General features: G+C 35.5%; 1 protein-coding gene across 1 annotated transcript in view; it reads right to left on the reverse strand.

The window, feature by feature from the left end:
* The window catches only part of LOC128983588 (ras association domain-containing protein 2), a 144,666-nt gene that overhangs the window by 34,211 nt on the left and 86,155 nt on the right, over positions 1–24,300 (reverse strand). The window contains exons 6-7 of the mRNA XM_054402923.1: positions 11,355–11,663; positions 10,588–10,907 (exon numbers count right to left, since the gene is read on the reverse strand). Of these exons, the coding sequence (XP_054258898.1) occupies positions 10,588–10,907; positions 11,355–11,663 (629 nt within the window). The remainder of the gene's footprint in view (positions 1–10,587; positions 10,908–11,354; positions 11,664–24,300) is intronic.

Consider the following 24,300-nt stretch of genomic DNA (forward strand, 5'->3'; position numbering starts at 1 on the left):
GGTCTTGTATACAGTCCGTTTGCTGTTTTAACTTTGACCACTCTGACAATGCCGTCCAGTCCAGGTGAAGTTTCCACTATTCGACCTAATGGCCAACACAGGGGAGCAGTTCTGGTGTCTTGAAGTAGAACAAGGTCACCAACCTTGAGGTTTTCATTTTTGATGTTCCACTTGAAACGCTGTTGAAGGGTGTTTAGGTATTCTTGGCTCCAACGTCGCCAAATGTTTTGGGTAAAAGCTTGGACACGTTGCCAACGCTTAAGGCGGTTAGAAGTCAAATCGGTGAGGTCCGGTTCAGGAACAGATACTAGAGAAGAGCCAATGAGAAAATGGCCCGGAGTTAATGCTGTTAAGTCCGAAGGGTCTGAGGAAAGAGGAGTCAATGGTCTTGAATACATAATTGCTTCAATTTTAGCAGTTAGAGTGAAGAATTCTTCAACTGTAAGAACTTCTTGTTGAATGACTCGATAGAGGTGATGTTTCATGCTTTTGACAGCACTTTCCCACAAGCCTCCTTGGTGTGGGGCAGCTGGTGGATTGTAGGGGTGTGCGAGTACTCGAACCTTCGAGCTTTTTGGTCGAGCTTTTCATTATTCGGCTCGGCTCGAGGCATTTTGAAAAAGCTCGAAGTTCGAGCCGAGCTTTTAATACTAAGTCAAAACTAAAAAAAACACTTAATTTGGGTCGTAATTGGAAACAATGTTATCACAATTCTACGTTGTTCAATCATTCGAGGTTTGATAAGCACGAACCTCAGCTCAGTCAAGACGCAATGATTATCGATCGTAATTTTGAGGAGATAGTAAAGAGACAAACTACCACCTATCGTGTTGTCTTTCTAACACAGCTATTCGTATCGTAATATACAACGCAGTGCGAGTGCGTGATTGGCTCGTCGCTATGACGACACACGGTTGCCGTGACAACCTACAGTGCGCACTGAGCACTGCGCCTTGTGTGGGAGGGGAGATTATACCAACAAACAATTTCAGGAATTCTATTTTGGGACGGATGAAAGATAAGGAAGAAAAAAAAAGTGGTCACGTGTGCAAATGTAGTGGGCGACACAATAAGGCTGTAAACAAGTATCAATCGTCGTGTCGTGTCGTTCCTTGTTTGTTTACTTTTTCAGATTCCTTATCAAACGCCCCTATCTGCTATCTCTCTTTCTCTCTCGGCTCTCTCTAACAATGTACTGATTAAACAGATTGTGGTTGACGACTTTTCTACTTACAAGTTTCCCTGCGGTTATTTTAGTTCAATCAATCCCATAACCTTTCTAATGTTTATCAAAATAATTAATTATCTGTTTTGTATTTTATTTCCTTTACCAACCCCTATTTACCATCTGTATTTTATAGAATAAAATGTTTGTTTATAAAGTTTGACTGGCCACACAATTTTGTACCTATTTTATTTTGTATAAAGTAACAGTTACTTTGATGATTATTTAAATATCAATAAGTGGTGCATGCTGTAATGAATGCTTTTTATTATCAAAATAAGTAATGGATTATTAATTTTTGATAATACATGGGTCATTGAATACCATAATGTGATGTAGTTTCCTATTTGTAACTTGCAAATAATAATAATTGAGAGTTAATCCTGGAAAATGAAAAATAGTGAATGCATTCATAACCCTGTTGTCAAAACAGCAACGCGGGTGTAAGGGTTTATTGTTTCAGAGGAAATGGGGGAGGAAACTGGTTTTGGCTATTTATTGATTAGTTCACCGACCCTTCTAGATAACAGAATTTAGTGACAGTGTTAAATCATCGTGTTCATTATTTCATTTCTTGTTTACTTTGTGTGTTATTCTATTAATTTTAGTGTTTTGGTCTATTTCCTCTATATGTCAATTATATATTTTTTAATATATAATTTTACTTTTTACTTTGTCTCTTCACCTTTTTGGATCCAAACATTCCAAACCAATCATGTTCTTTTTGATTAATACGATTCATAAAACAAAAATATTTTGTGCATGGAAAACAACAAGAATAATCACGTGTTTTTATATTTATTTATTTATACAAAATGGAATAAAATATTCATAGTAGTTACAATATACATATTTAATCGACTTGCTAGTTGTTTTGTTGTCATTCAAGATAGCGCTGTTCTGTTATGAAAGACAATCTGATTGGCTCAGTCTGCACTGCATATCTCGTCAGGCCTTCAATCATATCCTTTTATTTCTTGCATCTTAATTTAGTTCAGTTCAGTTCTTATCGTGATTATCTACTATTTGATGTCTTGACAATTCTCAATGTTTTTAGACATATTAAAATAATATTGTGTTTATTTAAAAATTGACTGAAAATTATTATTATTATGCACTTTTTGAAGAAAAATTTTTAATAATTTATTTTTTTGATAATGTTCAGAATTCAGAATTATGTTTGAAATTCCAGATAGGGTTAGTTGCAAAACATTTTTTGCTGAAAATAAAATTATAACACTCTCTAATATTTTCATTTTTTACAATTTAGTTTCCGTTAAAGAGAATCTGAATAAATTTGTTCCTTGCAACTCAATCCATGGGTATATCACCAGACAATCAAAAGATTTATATATTCCTCAAGCCAGGCTATCAAAATTTATCAAAAGTTATAAATACTTGCAAATAAAACTATTTAATAAACTTCCAATATACTTTAGAAATCAGGAAAGTATTCATTTGTATAGGTCAAAATTATCAGATTGGCTTACAAGTCGTGCTTTTTATTCAGTTGATGAGTTTTTGCAGAATGAAGATTTTTTAACGCTTAAATGTGAGGCCAAGCAGTCTTGATGATTCTTTGTTCTTGTTATGGTCTTTTCCCTGTTAATTTTAAAGTTTTTATTATTACTGATGCTTTATCCTTTTAACTTTATTTTAACATTTTCTGTAGAATATTTAATATTTTATTTAACATATGTAACAAAACATGTTGACCTTGTCTATTGTAATGTTTATATTACCAAACGACAATAAAGATTTATTATTATTATTATTATAAGGTGACGCTAGGAAAAGCTCGGCTCGAAAAAGCTCGAGCTCGAAAATATTTTAAAAAGCTCGGCTCGGCTCGGCTCGAGGTTGAAAATCACTATTCGCACACCCCTAGTGGATTGAAGTTGAATTCGATTGAATGAAGGTTACAAAAGTCCAAGATTTGTTGTTTGTTTTCAATAATTTTGAAGAGTGATTTAAAATATGAATCAGCTCCGACAAAGTTGGTACCACAGTCGGAATGAATCTTTTTTGGAAGACCTCGACGTGATACAAATCGTGTTAAAGAAGCTAGAAATGATGCTGTAGAAAGATCAGTCACAGGTTCTAGATGAACGGCTTTTGTGGCAAAGCATACAAATACACATATATAAATCTTGAAATGTTTAACAGACCGTAGATTGTGAGATTTTGCAATGAAGGGACCACAGAAGTCCATGCCTGTTGTCTGAAATGGGCGTGTACAGCTGACTCTTGAACTGGGTAGATCACCCATAAGAGGTGGGGTATTTGAAAATTCGCATTCTGATAACGGTTCTAGCAGAGAGAATCCAGAAGCGTTCATTTATCAATGACTGAAGGAGTCGTGGTCCAGCATGTAAGTGTTTTGATTGAAAATGGTCGATCAGAATGTTAACAACATGATGAGATTTTGGCAAAAGGATTGGATGTTTACTGTCATAACTCAGAGATGATTGATTTAGTCTTCCTCCAACTCGAATAATTCCTTCGCTGTCCAAAAAGAATCTTCTGATCCTTGTACTGCATGGTTTGTTGTCTTTCAAAAGTGCAATATCTTCCGAAAAAGCTTCATTTTGTACAAGTTTCATGACAAGCTTTTCAGTCGACTGTATTTCCGAGAGGGTAGGTCTATCACCTTCAGTAGTATTGACAGGGTGGTTGCGGCATCTATTAATAAAGCGTAACACAAATGTTAGGACATTTAGTAGTTTGGTCCAATTTGAAAATTTAAGCAACAAATCTGGAGTTTCAGGAGGTGAGCACGATGAGAGGATCCTTTTTTAATTCTGGAATTTCATTTTCTTTGAGAGAAATTGAGTCATCTGAAGGCCACTGTGACAGATTATTTGCTAACCAGGTAGGTCCTGTCCACCACAGGGGATGATCTTTCATCAACGAAGGAGAAAGTCCACGAGAAGCACAATCGGCTGGGTTGTCAGAACTAGCTACATCTGTTGCTAGGATTAACGTTTCATTTGGGTCATAGTGAGCTAGAGTTTGATCACTTGTTATTTCTGCTTATACTTTCAGAAATGCATCTTCACATTCTTGAGTCCATGTAAATTGTTTTCCTTGCCGTAACCAAACCATTCAGTGGTTCCAGTAAGCTGGACATGTTTGGTACAAAACGTGTGTAATAGTTGGCAAGACCCAAAAATACTCTTAGCTGGTGTACATCACTTGGTCGTTTGGCTTTAATAATGGCTTTGATATTATCAGCAGATTTGTGTAAGCCATTTTCGTCTATGACATGTCCTAAATATTTGACACTCTTCTGGAAAAATTTACATTTGTCACGATTCAAGCGCAAGTTAAACTGTTTGATTCTTCTAAAAACTTTCTGTAGGTGATCTAATGTCTCTGAAATAGTGCTCCCCTGTATCAAAATATCGTTAAAAAAACAAACTGTACCTTCCAGACCGTGGAGAACCTTATCCATAAACCGTTGCCAAATACTTGGTGCAACTTTTATGCCAAACATCATTCGATTTACTCTAGTCCCAAATGTCTACTTATGGTCTGTATTTCTCTAGACTCTTAGTCCATCGGAAGGTGTAGGTAAGCATTACTTATGTCTAATGTGCAGAAATATCGACCTTTATTCATGTTAGAAAAAATATCTTCAATTCGCAGGATTGGGTATTTGTCGTCACATATAAGTTTGTTTGCCGTCACTTTGTAGTCAGCACAAATTCTTACGTTTCCATTTGCCTTTCTTACTGGAACAATAGGAGTTCCCCATTTTGAATTTTCAACTTTTGATAGTATTCCATTAATCTCCAGTCTATTTAGTTCTTCTTCAACTGATTTCTTCAATGCGTAAGGAACTTGTCGAGGTTTGATAAAAACTAGTGTACATGTTGCTCGAATTCGAGCAATTGCAGAGTGTTACAGGATTTATTTCAAAACGAATAACAGTCATATTTACAATGAGTTTAAAAGAGTCAACTCAAGGATTACCGTGTAGGCTAACTCAGACCAAGTTTATCTTCGTTATTGATAAACCTTGAGCATTCCGGCCGGTTTTCTCCTTTTCAAAATACCTTGCTGTACAGGCAACACAGGTGATTGATAGAGGGCCAATTGAGAACGGAAAGTCGTGTTGGGGTAGTGTTGGGCCAGGGTCAGGTGCTGAATGTGTTGAGTTAAACACAGAAAACATACTACTAAACCTATTACGGGCCACTGTTCTGTAGTTGCGGTCGTTATCACGATTACGCCTCCTGTCTTTGTTTCGTTGTTGTCGCGTCGGAGGCATTTAAAAGAAAAAAAACGGAAATAAACAAATTATATCTACACAAAACAACAATAAATGCACAAATTTAAGTTACAATCATGCTAACACGATCCGTCATAGCGACACAAAACAACGATAAATACACAAATTTAAGATACAACCATACTAACACGATTCGTCTTGGGGGTTATGTTTAAACAAACTCAAATAGTGAATAAACGTACTCAATGCGTTTCATTAAATTGAAAAATAAATAACAGCAGTTAAATTATACAGCTGATCAAAATGTAAACAATTATGTTCTTCATAAGGATAACATGGGAACTTTCAAAGCCACTGGGGCAGAGCCTATGGGACTTTTTCAAAAATAAAAGGCCAGTTTGCAAATCTACGCGGCATGCTCTTTCCAATGAGACGTCAATGGATAAAATCGGTTAAGAAATGGTGGAGGAGTTCAACCGACAAAGTTTCATGTAGCGTATTAATGATATAGATAGGTCTAGCTCCTTCTTTTAACTCTATGTGACCTTGATCTGATGTAATTTTTCCGATTCCGGGAGTGAAAATTTCTTGAAACTCTGTCAATAGTTTGTCAAATTTTTCTGAACAATCACTTTCAACCACTTTGATATCTGCCCAATCCATTTTTACTTCTCTCAGCCACTCTCTTCCAAATATTGGCTCAACCTTTTGTCTCAGGACATACAGCTTTCCGTAGAAATTAAAATCTCTGTATTTACAATCGACAAAACAAACTCCAAGAGGCTTGATGATTTCACCAGTATATGTTTTCATTTCAACAGCGGTTTTGAAAAGACGTTTATTTACATGTAGTGATTGAAAATCGCTGTAAGGTATTGAGCTTAACGCTGCTCCTGTATCAAGTTCCATCTTCAGCTTCTTTCCCTCAATGTCCACACTATTAAAAACTTATAACTTCCAGATGAAGTTGATCCCATTGTATAAACCTCGTGGATCGATGAATGGTTGTCCTCAATATCAATTAAGTTTGATTTCAATTCCTTGTTTTCCCAGTTCTTACATCAGTTCCACTTCTAGATAAGCAAACCCTTGAAATATGTCCAATTTTATTACATTTCCTACAGAATTCGTTCTTAAATCTGCATAAATTAGCCTTGTGCTGTTCACTGCCACACCTGTAACACTTGCCTCTTAAATCTTCAAATGAAACTATGGTTTTGTTTCCCTTAAATTGACTTTGTTTGTCTTTGTATCCAGATTGTAGGCGGTTAATGTTATATGAATTTGTTGAACGTGTAAAGAACATAGATATAAATTCGAAAAGTAGGCTAGTCTCATTTGATATCGCAAATCTGTACACCAACATACCTGTATCTGAAACTGTAGATCTTGTTAAATGTAGGCTTTTACAGAATAGTTTAGACGATGAATATGTCAATCAGATTGTAAAATTGCTTGTGACTGTTTTGAAACAAAATTATTTTAGATTTAACAATAGATTTTACGAACAAACAGATGGTTTAGCTATGGGAAGTCCACTTTCGGCAATTTTGTCAGAAATATTTTTACAGCATCAGGAAAAAGAAATGTTAAAGAATTTAAGAAAGAATCATGATGTAAAACTGTATGTTAGATATGTAGACGACATTCTTGTTATCTTCAGACAAGCCCAGGATCAAGAGCACGAAACGATGATGCAGACACTAAACAGCCACCACCCAAACCTCACCTTTACCAACGAGTTTGAAGAAAACAAAAAGATCAACTTCCTGGACCTCACATTAGAGAGAAAAGACAGCAAGATAGAGTTTGACATCTACAGGAAACCTACGCAAACGGACACTACAATCAACAGGAAGTCTATCCATCCGACAATCCACAAGACCGCAGCCTTTAGATCTATGCTGTACCGTGCCTATAAGATCCCACTTAGCCAAGCTAATAGGAAGAAAGAACTGGACACCATTAAGAAGATCGCTCAAGTTAATGGATTTCGAACCAAGACGATAGAGGACATCGCAAGGAAGACGAGGAGGAAAATCGATAGGCAGAATACACTACACAGCAGAACAACATTAGAAGAGATAAAAGAGGAAAACACCAGATATATCACATTTAGCTACACGGGGACTACGACACAAAGGACTGCTAACAGATTCAAGAAATACGGAGTTTCAATAGCCTACAGGACTCAGAACACCATGAGTAAAATACTGCATCCGAAAATAGAAGATTTCAACAAATTCGACGCTTCGGGCATCTACAAAATTAATTGTAACGATTGTGATAACTTCTACATTGGACAGACTGTGAACTTCGTTAACCGCTTCAAAAACCACATATCTGCGTGGAGGAACAACAAACCGGAAAGATCAAATGTCGCACAACACCTGTTACAAAATGGCCACTCACTAGGAAAAATTGAGGATAGTCTAGATATTTTAAAAAATTGTAAGAAAGGATATGTAATGAATGCTTGGGAAGAATTGTATATTTATAAGGAAAAATGTAAAAATAGAAATAAGTTGATTAATGAACAAATACATTTTGATTCCAGTTGTACTTATAAAAATGTATTGGCCGGTGCTTCCGGTAGCCAATAGGGTATAAGTAGGGACACCATTAAGATTCTTGTCATTCGCCTATTGGGTCTGATGATGATTGGAGTGTCCAATCGAAATCGATCACCACTTACCATCTGTTTTGTATATTTACCGACTTGTGAGTAACAGTATAAGCGTAAATATATGTTTTAAGTGTTATAAGACGTTTCTTTTATTTAGTTTCTTTTAGAATTGAATTTCCATTTCTCCGGTTAATTTCATAACTTTCAGATTTAGATTGTTCTATGGAAATCGCAGTTTGTACCACTTCGTTGTAAGAAATTTTACCATCTTTTTCTTGAAGAAGTCTAATTCTAATTTCATTGTCTTTTAACCCCTGTATGAACTGCATTTTTAAGAACATATCACTTACCGTACTTTCACAGTTATAACAATAACAATCACAGTCCGTTGCTAAACGTTTAAGTTCTCTGGCATATACGGCTATGTTCTCTCCAGGTTCTTGAACCTTGCAAACAAATTTATGTTGGTTAGCTAGTATGCTAGGTGAAGGCTCAAGACAATTTTTCAAAGATTCTGTGAGTTCATTGAAGGTTTTGTCACCTGGTAACTCAGGAGCTAATGTATCACACAATGTTTGGTGCATCTCTGGAGAAAGTGTACTGACAAACAAACATGTCTTGGTCTTTTCATCTGTAATTTTCTTTAACTGAAAATAGTTTTCAAGTCTCATCAAGAAGTTTTTTAAATGTCTCGTTCTCTGTGTAAGGTGTAAAGTTAATGTTAGGTACATGGCTATCGTGTTCAACTGATATAGAAGTTGTGTGTTCATCTGTAGATTTGTTCGGTATAAAGAATGGCTGTAACAATGCTCTTATCTCTAAATATACCTCTTCTACATCAGCCCTGTAATCTTCTTCTTGTTCAAAATCATCTTCATCTTCTATTTGTAAAATATCTTCGTGTAGTGAGATGAATTTATGCCAAGCTTCCTCTGCTACAGTTAATCTGCCAGGAGCATCATTGACTGATGAACCCTTGCTTTTTAATAGGTGTAGAGTTCTTGTAATCTGGCCTTTTAGTGCTCCTCTTTTATGTTTCAGTCTTCTGATATCATTTCTTTCATCACTCGTCGCCATTTGTTGTGTTTAAATAAAAGAATAGATTCTAATAATTTAAGTAACTCATTTTATTAAAGGTGAACAGAAAACTAAACTGTAAATTACAAACATACACAAACATTAGAAAATAAACACCAGCTGATCAGCTGGTATAGCAGTTTGGTTCAGTTTTGAACCATCAAAAAGTGTTTTAAACTCTTGTCAGGATCAAACCATCAAGATGTGCATTGGGAGATGCTGTTGGTTTTTACATTTTACTAAAGCCACTATCAATTCACTGTATACAGTGGCCCTGCTGTTGGGTAGGATTTAATTACCATTAAAAAGTGGTCCCTAATCTCCACACAATAATTAATGGCACAGCAGTGAATGTGTTAAAAACAGGTAATACGCCTATCAATGTTCTCAGCTTCAGAATTTGTAAAGTCATGCCAGTTTAAATTTCTAGACAGTGTGTATATAGTTGAGTTTGGTAGTGGTATCTTGAAAAGGTTAAACAAAGAAAAACAACATTACTGAATCTAACTAATATTATAAATGTGAAAGTTTGTGCGTTTGTTTGTTTATTTGTTTGTTTGAAGTTCAATCACGCTTTAACAACTGGGCGGATTGGGCTGAAATTTGGCATGATGATAGCTTACATTCCCGATTAACATATAGGCATATTCTTATCTCAAAAATCCTTTCGGGCTCCGCCCCAGTGGCTCTTTAGCTCTCCATATTAACCTTATGAGTATTCATATTTAAAGGGAATTAAAGAATTTAGTCAGCTGTGTTTCAACTAAAAAGTTAAAAGTTGGTTCTATGATATGCAAAAGCATTAAGATCTAGTTTTAAGATCTACCAACAGGGTGCAGCACTATTATTTTTTTGCATTTATGAAAACAGCTAATTTGAATTAAGCATCGACAAAAAACTGTGATACGCAATGAGAACGGTCAAAATAGGATTGTTTACAGGCATGTTTATGTTTTTAATTTCATGAATGATATGTGATATTTTGTGGTTTTTTAATAGTTAATTTTTCTCTATTGTTTAGGAGAAGTGGTAGAACATTATGGCTATGGTAGATGTGTAGTACTACAGTACCTATACCGTAAATTTAAAGAAGCAAATTTTATCAAATTGTGTCTTCCCCCATTGCAAACGCAAAACTTGAGTATAACTGCAATAAGCATTTTATTCTTGATGCCAACCCCGTACGAAGGACGGGTTCTCTGCTAGTCCTTGAATAAAAAAACAAAGACCCTTCAACAACAACAGTTTCAAATTCTAAGACCAGCCTTTGGAGTATTGAGTGTCTTATGTATAAGAGAAATAAAAACAACAAAACAAAAAATTATGTTTTGTTTTAACAGTTACGGTATCACTAGATTAACACTGCACAATTAAGAAATCATTATTCTTATTACCATGCAGATTGCAGACAGGATTTCAAGTTACCTGCGCCTCAACTTGGCATTGCGAGAGCGTCGGTGGCCTGCACGTCGCTTGATAGCTGTAGAGCCAACTCTGCGTCTCACCACTGACCCCTCACTGTTACCCACTGCCTCATCCTCTTCACTGCTCAGTTCAAACGACTCCGGCACACTCTCTGAGCGGTTTACTCCCGCAGCACGCTCCTCCTCCACAGTGTCCTCAAATGTCTGAGAGTATTCATCCTGGTCTGACGGAGAGGGAGGGGGAGTGCATGACAACGTTGTCAACACACTCGCTGGCATCGTCTGATACAGCTTCTGGCCATCGTCTACTTTACGCTCCACCTGCAATCGTGTTTTGAATATAGGCTAACAAATAAATATTTTACTTTTACTGTGCATGACTTTTTCTTTCATAACCTTCAATCATTCATCTGATAACTAATTTTTTATGCTTGAACTAAAATATCATTTGACTCATGTTGATCTGTGTTCTCGTAGCATACGCCAGCAGCAGCACCTGACACCTATGTTCTATAGAACAGCCCATGATGTCACGTGTCTGTAACAAGGCCAACACGTGAGCACTTAGTCACAAATTTCTGTCTAAGAAGCTGTTGTAACACCCCCATCCTCAAAAAGAAAGACTAAGTTTGTAGTATATGTGACCATGGAATATCAGATTATTGAAAAAATAATAGGAGTGAATAGTGTAGTAAAATAATATAAACATCACTAGTCTACTTCAAACCAATTAGGCTATGTAAAAATGTTATTAAGACAAAGGCATACTTGTAACAGCTCATCCAGCTCATCCCAGTCTATGGTCTTGAGGTCCAGTTTAGAGGGCAGAGTGAGGCTAGGTCTAGACACTCCTCCATCCACCTCACTACTGAATACTCCATTAGTCTGCTGCTGCTGCTCCACACTAGTGGCCACTCCATTAGTCTGCTCCACACTAGTGGCCACTCCATTGGTCTGCTCCACACTAGTGGCCGCTCCATTAGTCAACTCCTCACTAGCGCCGTCCTCATTCACCACCACACCGCTCTCACTGTCTGTGCTATCTATGTGCTTCACGTCCACTGATACCTCATCAGTCTACAACATGCATAACATAAGTAAAGTGTTTGTTGGCCACAAGAGAATTTGTAATTGAGCGAGCGTCACCTTAGTAACTAATTGTGTGCCATTCTATCTAACAGACAAAATAATATTAATTTAGGGCTGAGTCTAACTGTTTCCTTGTCCTCAGTTTTCTGTTCCTTAAATTGATGGCAACCCCCTTTTTTAAGATAGAAAAATGATTGAGAGTGTTTTTATAAGGCAAGGTCTTAATTGTAGATGTGGCATTGGATTACATACTGGTGTTTAAAAAAAGTTCAAATAGAGAAAATAATAAATGTTTAAATTGCTAAAAGATCTGCGTTAATAAATAATCTTTATATATAAAATCCAATGTATGTTTGTTTGTTTCTTTGTTTGTTTGTTTGTCCTTTATGGACTCCAAAACCGCTCGACAGATTGTAATGAAACTTGCAGGCATTATTAAGCATTATTCAAGGATGGTTTGTGTGAAGTTTGGTGCAGATCCGTCAAAAGGGATCCGCCCCAGTGGCTCTGGAGTTTCCCATGTTAACCTTATGAGTACTCATATTTAAATGGAATTAAAGAATCTTAACAGCTGGTTCAAATAAACAATTTGATTTTGTGCTGTTCAATAGCATTAAAAAGTTAATAGGTTGCAGCACTATTATTTTTAGCGAATTTCCCTATAGGGAAGTAGCTATTAGCGAATTTCCCTATAGGGAAGTAGCTATTACCGTAGGTGGCACGGTAAGACCTAGACCCGGGACCGATTTACTTTTTCATTTTGATGTCCCCAGAGGCCAAAAACACCATTCGTTCAAATTTTTATATATGTATATATATATAGACATATATATATTGTAAGAAAGGGGATTAACCCCGTACCCACGGTGCTCATCTATGCAGACACTCTGTTCACATTACACTTAGTCGACCAGTTGGTGTGAACAGAGTTGAACAGTAGCATGAGCATCAATTTACAAATTCCTTTCCCAGCTGATGTGAGCTAGGCGATGACCGGTAGGGCTGACTTCCAAGAAACACCGTTAACCTATTAGCCACACACCCTATCGGTAATCAGCCAATGAGAAGGGCTAATGATGAAGATGGAGGGGTCAAGACTCTTGGAGCTGGAGGATCTGAAGGAAAACATCGGGGAGATCACCACGGGCCACCGGAGAAAGAAGATCGGGAGTTTGGGAGTGCGTGTATCGGTGTGTGTGCTTCTGGGACAATAGACAGTATGTAGAAAGAATAAAATATCTAACTAACACTTTGTCAAACATAAAAGTCATATAATTTGTCAGTAACTAATTCTTTTATATTTTCAATTGATTTTCTTTTCTTGTAAATTTAACGTTGCAAATTAATTTATCTTATTATTGTTGTTTTTTGCATTTTCAAAGTTTTCTTTTGCTGTTGTAACACTTTTAACTTTTGTTGTTTTCATAATTTAAATTTTTGTTCATTACACGTTGAGTAACACCCTTAAGCAGTCTTATGTCTCATTAACCTAACACCTCTTCACTAAGCTAAGCGAGTGTAACATTTAGGAAACTTAAACTTAAAGTGAGGCATGGGACTCGCATGGTGGAGGCAGCCGCACGGCGAAGGCTGTCTTTGCATTTTAACTAAACAGTAACGATCCTACATTTATTTTAATAAATTATCTTGAAACAAATTATGTGACTTGTGAATTATTTTAGTTTATTTATAGTCAATTATAGTCACTTAAGTTAATATCAGACTCACGAATCGTAAAATGTATAGGGTGTTAGTTTAAGATAAAACTTAAAGATTATGAACAAAACAATATAGGCCACTAACTCAAATAAAAACACGTATCTTAGCTAGGCCCATAACCTTAATAAAACCACCAAATGTAACAATAGCTTATGTAGGTTTGTCACATTACTAAAACTTAAAAGATAATTTATGGATTTAGATTTTGAAATTGTTAACATTAACATATATAGCTTAAACAAAACTGAGGCTTTACAACTAGCTTGTCAATATAAAATACAACTCCCACCCATCCCTGAAACCGAAACCCTAGCCAATCTAAGAACAAAATTAGCTTTCACCAAAGATGTTTTCAAGACTGCATTTAGACATCCTAGTTTTGCTGAGGCATTAACAGACTTGTTCTTTAACAACATACTAGAAAACAAAACAAAAGAACAGTTTAGAGATTTGCTAAAATTCAAGAAAATACTTCAAGAACCAACATATGACACTATAAACACTTCTGACGACCTAACACAACCTGAACCTGAACATTCACAAAACCTTTATGAAAACAGGTCAATAATAGAACACGAACAATTGTTACATAGCTTTAATTTGTTAAACTTAAATCAAGAAACCCATCAAAATCACAACCAACTAGAAACCCCTAACACATCAACACAAATCGTATCTCACCCTAAATCACATATAACCAACAAAAACATGGCTGATGAGTCAAAAGAGAAACTTCCCCTAATAAAAGCAGGCATATACTCAGGTCTTCCTTCAGAAGATGTACATGAATTTATTCAAAAATTCAATATTTCATCAAGGTGCAACCATTGGTCCGAAAAAACTAAAATTGAACTTTTCCCCACACACTTAACGTCTACCCCGTATAAATGGTTTGCACTCTACAAACATGAAAACAATGAAACTAGTTGGGCAAACCTAGAGTCTGAATTTATTAAAGCATTCAGCCCAGTTGCATTAATTGATGACTTACAGACGGTCCTTGAAAATCGAACACAAGGAGAAAATGAATCTCCAATGCAATTCCTATACGAAATCATTCACCTTTCCCACAGAATAGATCCCAATATGAATGATGCAAAAATAATAAAATTCGTAATTCAGGGAATAAAACCGGAGATTTGTAATGACCTAGTGAGAATGGAAAACAACTCACTTAAACAGCTAAACGAAAATCTGCTAAAAATTGAATCTCAAAGAGCTATTAGGAATAAAAATCAGAGAAAATACCAAACCTCAGCTGAACGCGTTACCCTAATAAAACCTCAAACAAAGTCGGTAACATATGAAAATGACGAATTAGACAACTTAAAATTAGAACTTAGGGACATAAAAGATACATTATTAAGCCTCAAGGTCAAACCTGATGAAACAAACTACCCTAGGGACAACCCACACAAAGAAACTTGTCATCGTTCAAGATCCACACAAAGAAGAGACATTTCCCCTCATCCCAGATATGACAGGTCAGCTGAAAAATATAGGCCCAGAAGCACTTCTCGAAACTCACAAAATTTATCGAGAAGCTCTTCACCTCACAATTCACATCACTCCAGCAGACAACCTATCCCAAGAACCAGACTAGATTATAGATCACCACACCGATCACAAAACACTCCACTCTTTTGTCACATATGTAACATAAACAATCACACCACAGAAAATTGTTGGTACAATGCTAGAGCTAACCGTAGGAATCCAAAATACTCAAATACACCTTCCAAATTTTGTGCATATTGCAAAAGAAATAACCACACCATTGACCAGTGCTTTAGGCGTCCTGCTAAAAGGGAACAGTTTCCAAAAAACTTCTAAAGCAAGGAAGTCAACTACCACAAAATAGATATTTGGCTTCCCAAAATAAACAAACACAGACGAGATATTTCTGGAACACAACTAAACGTTTCCCACATTTCAACAAATCATCAATCTTAGAAGCATCCAATAATTCAAAATGTAATATATTTTCACCATTAAGCCCTCATTACCAATACAACTTTCCAACAATTGAGGATTCGTTTCGTGTAAAACATAAAGTTAAAGTAACCCCAATAACTAAACCACTTACTCCAACAACCACAATAACATCAAGAAATATTCAACACACACAACTCGAGAACCAGACCAACATCATTCCTACAGCTACGGCTGAACCTAAGACGACCTTGCAGCCAGCTGATGGAGAGGATAACACACCACAACAAACGCCTACGTTACAAGCGTCGACCCACTGCTGCCTAGGAACACCGACTCAGCAACTGACGTCACAGCACCACACAGCTGATCAGCCCAAGACTCAAGATGTGGCACGTACATCTGTTAACTCTTCACGACCTTCAACGTCGGATGACAACAACAGCTTCAGTACGAGTACATCACTTCCAGGAACCTCTACGGATAGACACGTGGATTCATCAACTGCAGGAGTTTGTTTAACAGCTAGTGAAGCAACAACCCTCCACAATCAAATCGACAAAGAAGTTTTCCAACAAAGTTCTAAACACCTAAATTTGAGAACCCTAATTAAATGTGATAAAAGACAATCTAAATGCACACTATCGGATATTTATGACTTAATTTTTAATGTTAAGCAAACAAAAACATTCCCTACATTGACACTAAATATTGATATACCAGAAAATGGACAGACTTATTCAGCTACCTTAGATACTGGTTGCAACTATTGCCTAATAAAATCATCAATTGTAAATAACCTATCCTTTCAAACAGATAACTTACCCTTAATTGTAGCTGCTAACGACCAACCAGTCAAAGTATTAGGAAAACTTTTACTACCAATAACAATTAATGGCACTGTGTATCCAACCGACTTTTACGTAATTGAAGATTTGGCAACTGACGTAATCTTGGGAAATTGGTTTTTATTCCAAAACTGCATGGAATTGGATTTTAAGAAACAGGAAATCAGACTAACGAATAAAGATAAAGTTCATTGCATCACAATGGACAAATCTTGGTTACTTAATTTAAAACCGTTTGTTCTAACAACAATAGCGGAGTCTAGTAATGACATGATTGAAATTAAAGTTCCTACAGACACAGTTATTGCTCCCCAACAACACTACAAATTAATGGAAATCTTGCCAGAACATCATCAATATGAACTTGATATAGATTTAAATTACCGAGACAAAAAGAACCTCCACTTTTATATCTCATCAGAAAACGAAAATTCACAAAAGTTTATTTACGCTTACAATGCAAGTAAATCTCCAAAATGGTTAAAACAAAACGTAATATTAGGTTATTTAAAACCAAATGCCGGAGTAAAAACAAGAACATGCACACATCCACCTAAAATAAAACCACTTCATCCTTCTAAAACAATTGCACTTGACAGAAATGGCAACCCACTTGACATAAATCCAAAATTGACAGTCAATCAGCATAATAAGTTAGCAGCAATATTATCTAAATTTAGCCACATGTTTACTAACAAGACAGAAGATTTAGGTCCAGCTAAACTACCACCAGTTAAACTTAACCTAAAATCAGATGCTAAACCAGTATATCATCCTCCTTATAGGCAAAGCCTAAAAGAACGCAAAATCCTTCAAGAAGAAATCGAAAAACTAACAAAGGCAGGTATACTCGAAGAATCGCCCGAATACACAGAGTTCGCCAGCCCAATGTTCGTAATAACCAACTCTGACAGCTCATCGCGTGTAATATCTGATTTGAGATCAGTTAACAAATGTTTAGAACAACAAAATTTCCCCATAGTCTCAGTAGATTTGGTCTTGTCTTGTTTATCTGAAATGACTTATTTTACCCACTTAGATTTGAAAAACGCATTCTTTCAGTTAGAGATAGCCCCAGAAGACAGAAAATATTTAACCGTTATCACACAAACGGGAAAGTATCAGTTTAGAAGAATGCCACAAGGGCTATCCATTGCTACAGTAGCTTTCCAAAGAGCCATAACTAGAATTTTATCAAAACATTTGTATAGCAGATGCATACCATTCATTGATGACATCACCGTGTTAGGAAAAACATTTGACGAACAGTTGGAAAACATAGAAATTATTTTACAAGAGCTAAACAATGTTAACCTAAAGCTTAACTCAAAAAAGTGTCAATTCATGTACGATCAAATAAACATACTTGGACATGAAGTAAGTTCTAAAGGCTGTTTGCCATTAAAAACAAATATAGAATCCATAATTAAATTTAAAACCCCAACTACCATTAAACAAGTAAGATCGTTTCTTGGAGCTGCAAATTACTTCCGTAGATTTGTTAAAAACTTTGCAAAAATAGCCATGCCCTTAACAACACTCATAAAGGAATTCAACGCAACGAAGAAGTTTCAATGGACAAACGACTGTGAGACTTCATTCCAGGAACTCAAGACGATTCTCACCTCACCGCCACTTCTCAGCCACTTCGTAGAACACAGAGAGACCAGAGTGTACACAGACGCATCAAATTATGCTATAGGAGCAGTAATGACCCAGTATGATCCAGAAACATCTACAGAACATCCTATTCAGTATTTAAGTAGAAAATTAAAACCAAATGAAGTTAACTACAGCGTTTCAGAAAAAGAATTCTTATCCTTAGTCTATGCGTTGGTAAAATGGAGAGAATTTTTATTCGGAAGAAAAGTAAAGGTTTTCACTGATCATTCTGCATTGCAATATTATAAATCATTTAAAGGAGCTTCATCTAGACTCACCAGACTCTCGAATTTAATATGTGACTACGACCTGGAAATTACTCACAAGGCAGGTAAATCCTTAGTCTTGCCTGACTTCTTAAGCAGAAATCCGGTTGACAAGACTATAGAAGAGGATTTCACTTTCAACCTTACTTCAGTAAATGCCCTTCATCTCGTGGACTTGAAGAAATTGCAAGCTCAGGACGATGACCTAAAATGCATCTTACTTGCTTTAGAAAATCCTGATCTTGTGGAACAAAAGTACAGGAAAATGGCCACGTATTACAAGACGGAGAATGGTGTACTCTACCGAATGTACAACGATTCTGATCCTCACAGACATGTTATAGCAATACCACGAAAACTCGTCAACAACATCCTTCAGGAGTACCACAATTCACCGTTATCAGGAGGACATCTAAGTACATTCAAGACTCTCGGAAAAATCAAAGAAAGATATCATTGGATTGGTATGTCAACAGATGTCGAAAACTACGTGAAAACCTGCGAAAGTTGTCAGAAAAGAAAGAACCCTCCGAAGAAGAAGTATGGCTTCCTTAATCCTATCCCTCCCACTAACAAAATATTTGAACGAATCCAACTTGACATAATTGGTCCATTAAATCCTAGCAATAGATATAAATACATTTTAACAGTAACTGATGCCTGTAGTCGATTTGCATTTGCTTTCCCACTTGTAGTTGCAGATGGTAAATCAATTGTAAAATGTCTCTTAAAACTAATTTGTACTTATGGAACACCTTCTATTATACAATCAGATAGAGGTACTGAATTTAACAACAATTTGATTCGTGACTTAACCACAGCAATAGGTACATGCCAAATTCTAAGTAGTGCATTCACACCACAAGTTAATGGACAAGTAGAAAACTTTAATAACACGTTGATAAATATGATTTCTCATTATGTAGCTGAAAAACCAAACGCATGGTCACAATACATTGACTATGTACTTTTTGCTTACAATAACAGTAAACACCAGACAACCAAGTACAAACCTTCGTACTTATTTTTAGGCTTTGAGCCAAGCTTTCCAAGTGATACTTTGTTTGTAAATCCAAATGTAGAAAAAGATCTGCTAGAAAACTTAAGAATTGTAAATGAAATTAGGGACACAATACCTTCTATCATAGCTAGTGAACAAAAGAAACAAAAAATGTATTACGATAGGAATAGAAGAGACTTAATCTTACACCCAGGAGACCAAGTTCTCATATGGTATCCTAAAAATTTGAGGGAAAATCAAACCAAATTTTCTTACCGCTACAAAGGTCCGTATACTGTATTAAAACAAGTTACACCAGTCTCTTATCTAGTGGAAATCTTAAAAAATGGAAAACTTGTCAAAGAAGTAATTCATGTCTCCCGAATGAAAGTTTTTCAAACAAGACTTGTAAAATAAAAATATTTAGTTACGTTAGGTCAATAGATACTATGTTTATTTTATAAGATAATTTTGGTAACATACAATAATTCATAAATATATTTCACAAGTTAGCTATTTAACTGATTTTGATTTATTGCTACACAAAATAATTAACCACAATATATATATGATTCATATGCTTTGACCTTACCTAGTATTCACTTAGGTCTAGTTAGTCATACGTAAGCAATGTGTATTCTAAGACACAATTAGTACGTCTATTCCCGAAGCACACGCACTCCCGCAAACTCGTGTAAATATTATGTAAATAATGTGTAGCTACACAAAACTCAAGTGTTAAGTCGACTTTTAATACAAAAATATCGCGTGGCCACGCAGACACACACAGACAATCGCAATCAAGTTTACCATTGTGACTGTATTTTTAGTTCTTGTAACGAGCAACTTACTTACACGTTGGACACTTAGTGAATTTACTAGTGCGCGTAAGAAGAATGATAATTAGTGACATTCAGTGACATACAAGTTGGTTTAGTGTACAGCACAAGGACAAACTCCACTCAACGAGAAGTAATTAAGGATTGATCACCCTTAATTATTCACTCAAAAATTGCCTTACAACTCTCTAGATTATTGAGGAAAGAAAGGACTTTCACGCAAGAATTCATAAATAATTAAAATAAAACATTTATGTTCAAAACTCCTATAAAAAAGTGTCGTCATAAAGTAATTGTGAACCAAATACCATTTTGAACATTATGTGTCTAACAACATCAGGTATCATACAAGTGTCATATTTTAAGTTCCATGTAACATATATTTCAAACAACTAAATATTCATTACAATAAGTAGATAGATAGTCTTAGTAGGAAAAGCATATGAATCGATTAAAATTGTATATTACCAAGTACCAACATTTGTGAATAAAACTATTACAACATGTAACAATTCCACTGTTAAGTAAGTTTCAGCAGTAAAAGAGTCCCTGAAGCCAACAGCAAGTACAAGGTCACCGCAACACGACATGACTTCATCGCCATCGCATAGTCAGCACTCGCCGTCCATTCAACCCCGACGCCGTGATGCTGCCCATTTCACCATCCTAGCTCTGCTCGCCGCTATCCTTCTCATATGGCAACCTACTCTATCAGCTGGCGCGGAAATTCCAACGCATATCGTGACCGGATTAATTTAGTGAAGTCTCATAAATCGTAACTCCATATCATTCTGTCGCGCCACTAAATTAACCCAATCGATCCCTAAATCTCATCAAACATTTTATTAGTCTGGATAGTAATATTAACAATCTTACTCATTATTTCAGCATATTTCATCCACATACTCAATATTAAAATGAATCTAATCACAAAACCTCAAACCCCTCAAAAAGACTATTAATGTAACAAAGTGTTACCCAGAATAAACCATTAATAATCTCAACATCAAAAAATAATTTATAATAATAAATGTAAAAAATAAAAACATCTTAACAAACAGCTAATATTTAAATAGTTCAAAATTATAGAAACAATAAATTAACTTAAGGGCGCGCTTTACCCCAGACGCGCAACCGAATGCAAGGGTTTGCAAGATTTCTCTTTTCACCTGCTACATTGAAGATAGAATCAAATTTAAGGTCTCATATTAAAGAGGATGAAATTTTCTATAGTTCTGCGTTTCTATATTTCAATTATCTTTATTACACACCTTATAAACTTGAGTTTTAGTACAAGAAAAAAGGGCCTTTTCGACTAGCCGTAACTTATTTAAAAAACGTTATTTGAAAATTTTAAAAACGCAGAACTATAGATTGGTCTTTTTACTACTATAATCCGTTTAGAGTGCGTAGCTATCATTATTGGTTAATTCGAAAAGAGTAATCTTGGAAACCTCTGCAAATTAAAAATTACCACTGTGCGGTGCCGGCGTCTAGCGGCAGCTCGGGGAAGCTCGCCGGAAATCCCCCTCTCAGCACCGCTTCTCACCCCTCCAATGCTTGATCCACGTGTTTCCATCTGTCAAACCCGGCGCTACGTTGGAGTCAGATTAAAAATCTTCGCTGACACTAAATACGAACGGGGCGAGATGGAACTAAAACTACCCGACACAGGAAGTGGTGTTGGCACTGACGTCAGTACGTTGCACCACTAGCAAAAGTAGTGCCGTCCTCACTCTTGATTGACAGGCGACTCATAAAACCGGTTTCTATCTGGCGCTCAAAGTTATCGACGTTTGGACCTTAGGGGCTTGAAATTTCGCTAGATACAAGCCCCGGGTCTCGCCTCGGCTCTCTCCTTGACGAGACAACCAGTGTTGTGCAAACGACTGATACAATTCATAAAATAAAGTTACATTACAACAGTCAATCAAGCTATTTTATCTAAACACAATGATTATAATATGTTTCTTTAAAACCTTTTTGCCTCAGCTCGTGTACATCGTACGGAAAATCTACGCACACTGTTAGAAAGATATTTTTCTGTAGGTGTGCAGAATCCCTTTAAAAATTAAAATAGGCTAAAAACTAAGCACAAGAAATGAATTCGAAATTAAAAGAAAATTAACGTGGGTCTTATAGGTTGCCATGCTGGTGACGAAATAATAACGGAATCTTATATATTTACAAAAATTTGTTTTCTTTTCCGAGTTCGTTTGGCTCTTCTACACGACCGATTTTCATGATTGAGGTATGCACGTAAAGATTTGCCATAAAGCATCGGCATAGCTTGATTCATTTTTAACCGACTTCCCCACTACCAACAAAAGGAGGAGGTTCTCAATTTGTCTGTGGCGATGTTTTTTCTATGTATGTTCACCAATTTCTCTGCGATTCTTTTACCGATCAGCGTGGTTCCACCGCCAAAATAACCAGGAGAGTTTCTATTTGGTACCATATATAGCATTATGTTTAAGTGTAATATTTGTTTCGCTGAAAAATGCTGAAAACCTAAAATATTCACCATTTATTTTGTTTATATTTGTTCAGAGAAGTCAATAAATAATAATAATATTCCTACAGCCGTTAGTTGAAACCATTTAAATGAAGCTACAGACAGTTCTTCGCGAAACAGTTGCTTTATATTGATTAATAAACTATTTATTGCCATGGTGCCTAAATAAATTACATTGAAAAATGAATTTCGTTTTGGTTACTATAAAAAAGGTATTTCAACGTTTGACCTGATTTGTGTATAATTCTGTTTTGAGTATTGAATATTCTGACTTATAAAAACATACTGAATAGCTGTATGATATTGACAAATAAAGATGTATTGTGAAAACCAAAGCATTCGTAAAAGAGGTCCAAATATAAATTAAATGCAATTATTCCTTACACGACCTAAGAAGTGTGAGAGTGCATAATCGTCAATCGTCTTAAAAGTGTTAAATATTTTAATTGCTAAACATGCATTTGCATAAGTGGAATGTTTATTAATATTCTCCACCCATTTACTATATCATATCAATACAATTATGCCCGCTTCGGAAAGTCCAAGAGGTAACTGATTTACAATTTCGACTACATCTTGAGCAAACAAAACCACCTACCCCTTACACCACTTTTAGCTGAACCAGTCTTTCATATACATATTTTACAAAGGTACTATACGTAATAACAACCAATTTTCTACTTTTGAGAGATTTTTGAGTGCGGGTGGCTGAGGAATAACTTTTATATTGTTCCAAAAGGCTTGAGACGTTACTGTATTTCTTTTTATAATGTAGAAGTACACCGATTGCAGGAAACGATCATGGCTGGCATTTCAATGTCTCTAGGAAAGACATTTATATAGCTTTTCATTAGGCCTAACGTAATGGACAACTCTTTGTTTTTTAGGGGAAATCTAAAAATGTTAATTTTTATACCCATTGATTATGCAACCTGAACAGGTGACTCAAGCAGTTTTAAGATAATGATTGTTCTGTGGCACTTTTGATTGGTTCAAACCGTGTTGCTTATCGAAAAACCTCAATAGAAATCAGTAAATAACAAATTATACAGTCACTAAAAATCATGAAATAATTTATTTTTGTAAAAAACTACAACCGACTTCAAACGCTCTAAAAAGAATGAAATAATTTCAATAAAGTAAACTTTTTTATTAGTCAAGCTCACGTATTTCAAGTCGGCGGCTCTAACTGCAAATATGAATAAAATAAAAGATTGAGAGTGTATTTTGAAAATCAATAAATTGTAGCTGGGTAACATAAATATATATAAAGAAATACTGAACTATTTTGTTTATATATCAAATGAAGTATTTTCTTGTATTTTATGTTTACATCAGAATGAATGCACCATGAAAATAACACACATACAAAATGTTCTATATGAATAGGAAAATGATTTATTTTTGATATTATGATAGGGAAAAGAAGCTAGTTAAAACGTTACTTTGCCAAGCTAGAAACATTTAAATGCATTATAATCTTTTTAAAGATATCTAGTTAATGCCACTATAATATTATAATTTATTATCTTATTTCAAAAAAGTTATGATGGTATCTGCCGATCTTTGCTTACAGTAATAAAATAACACCCAACGCATAACTATGAAAAAGACATGCAGATTAACACGTTTAGTTAAAGATAGTCTCCTGCAATGTAGACATCCTCTTTAAATGTTGTATCAAATGTTGTTTCCTTTTTTTACTGCCAATGTCCATAATTTTAAGATGTCTAATGGTGTAGGAAAAAAGTAATAATTTTGAATAACAAACATAGCTTACTTCGCTACATTCTACCATAGATGAAACAAACTTGTTGCTTAGTCTATGATTATACTGGACACGA

The sequence above is a fragment of the Macrosteles quadrilineatus genome, unplaced genomic scaffold, assembly GCF_028750875.1.
Source record: "Macrosteles quadrilineatus isolate MER2022 unplaced genomic scaffold, UCM_ALF_1.0 Scaffold_1__1_contigs__length_201487025, whole genome shotgun sequence".
In the NCBI taxonomy this organism is placed as follows: domain Eukaryota; kingdom Metazoa; phylum Arthropoda; class Insecta; order Hemiptera; family Cicadellidae; genus Macrosteles; species Macrosteles quadrilineatus.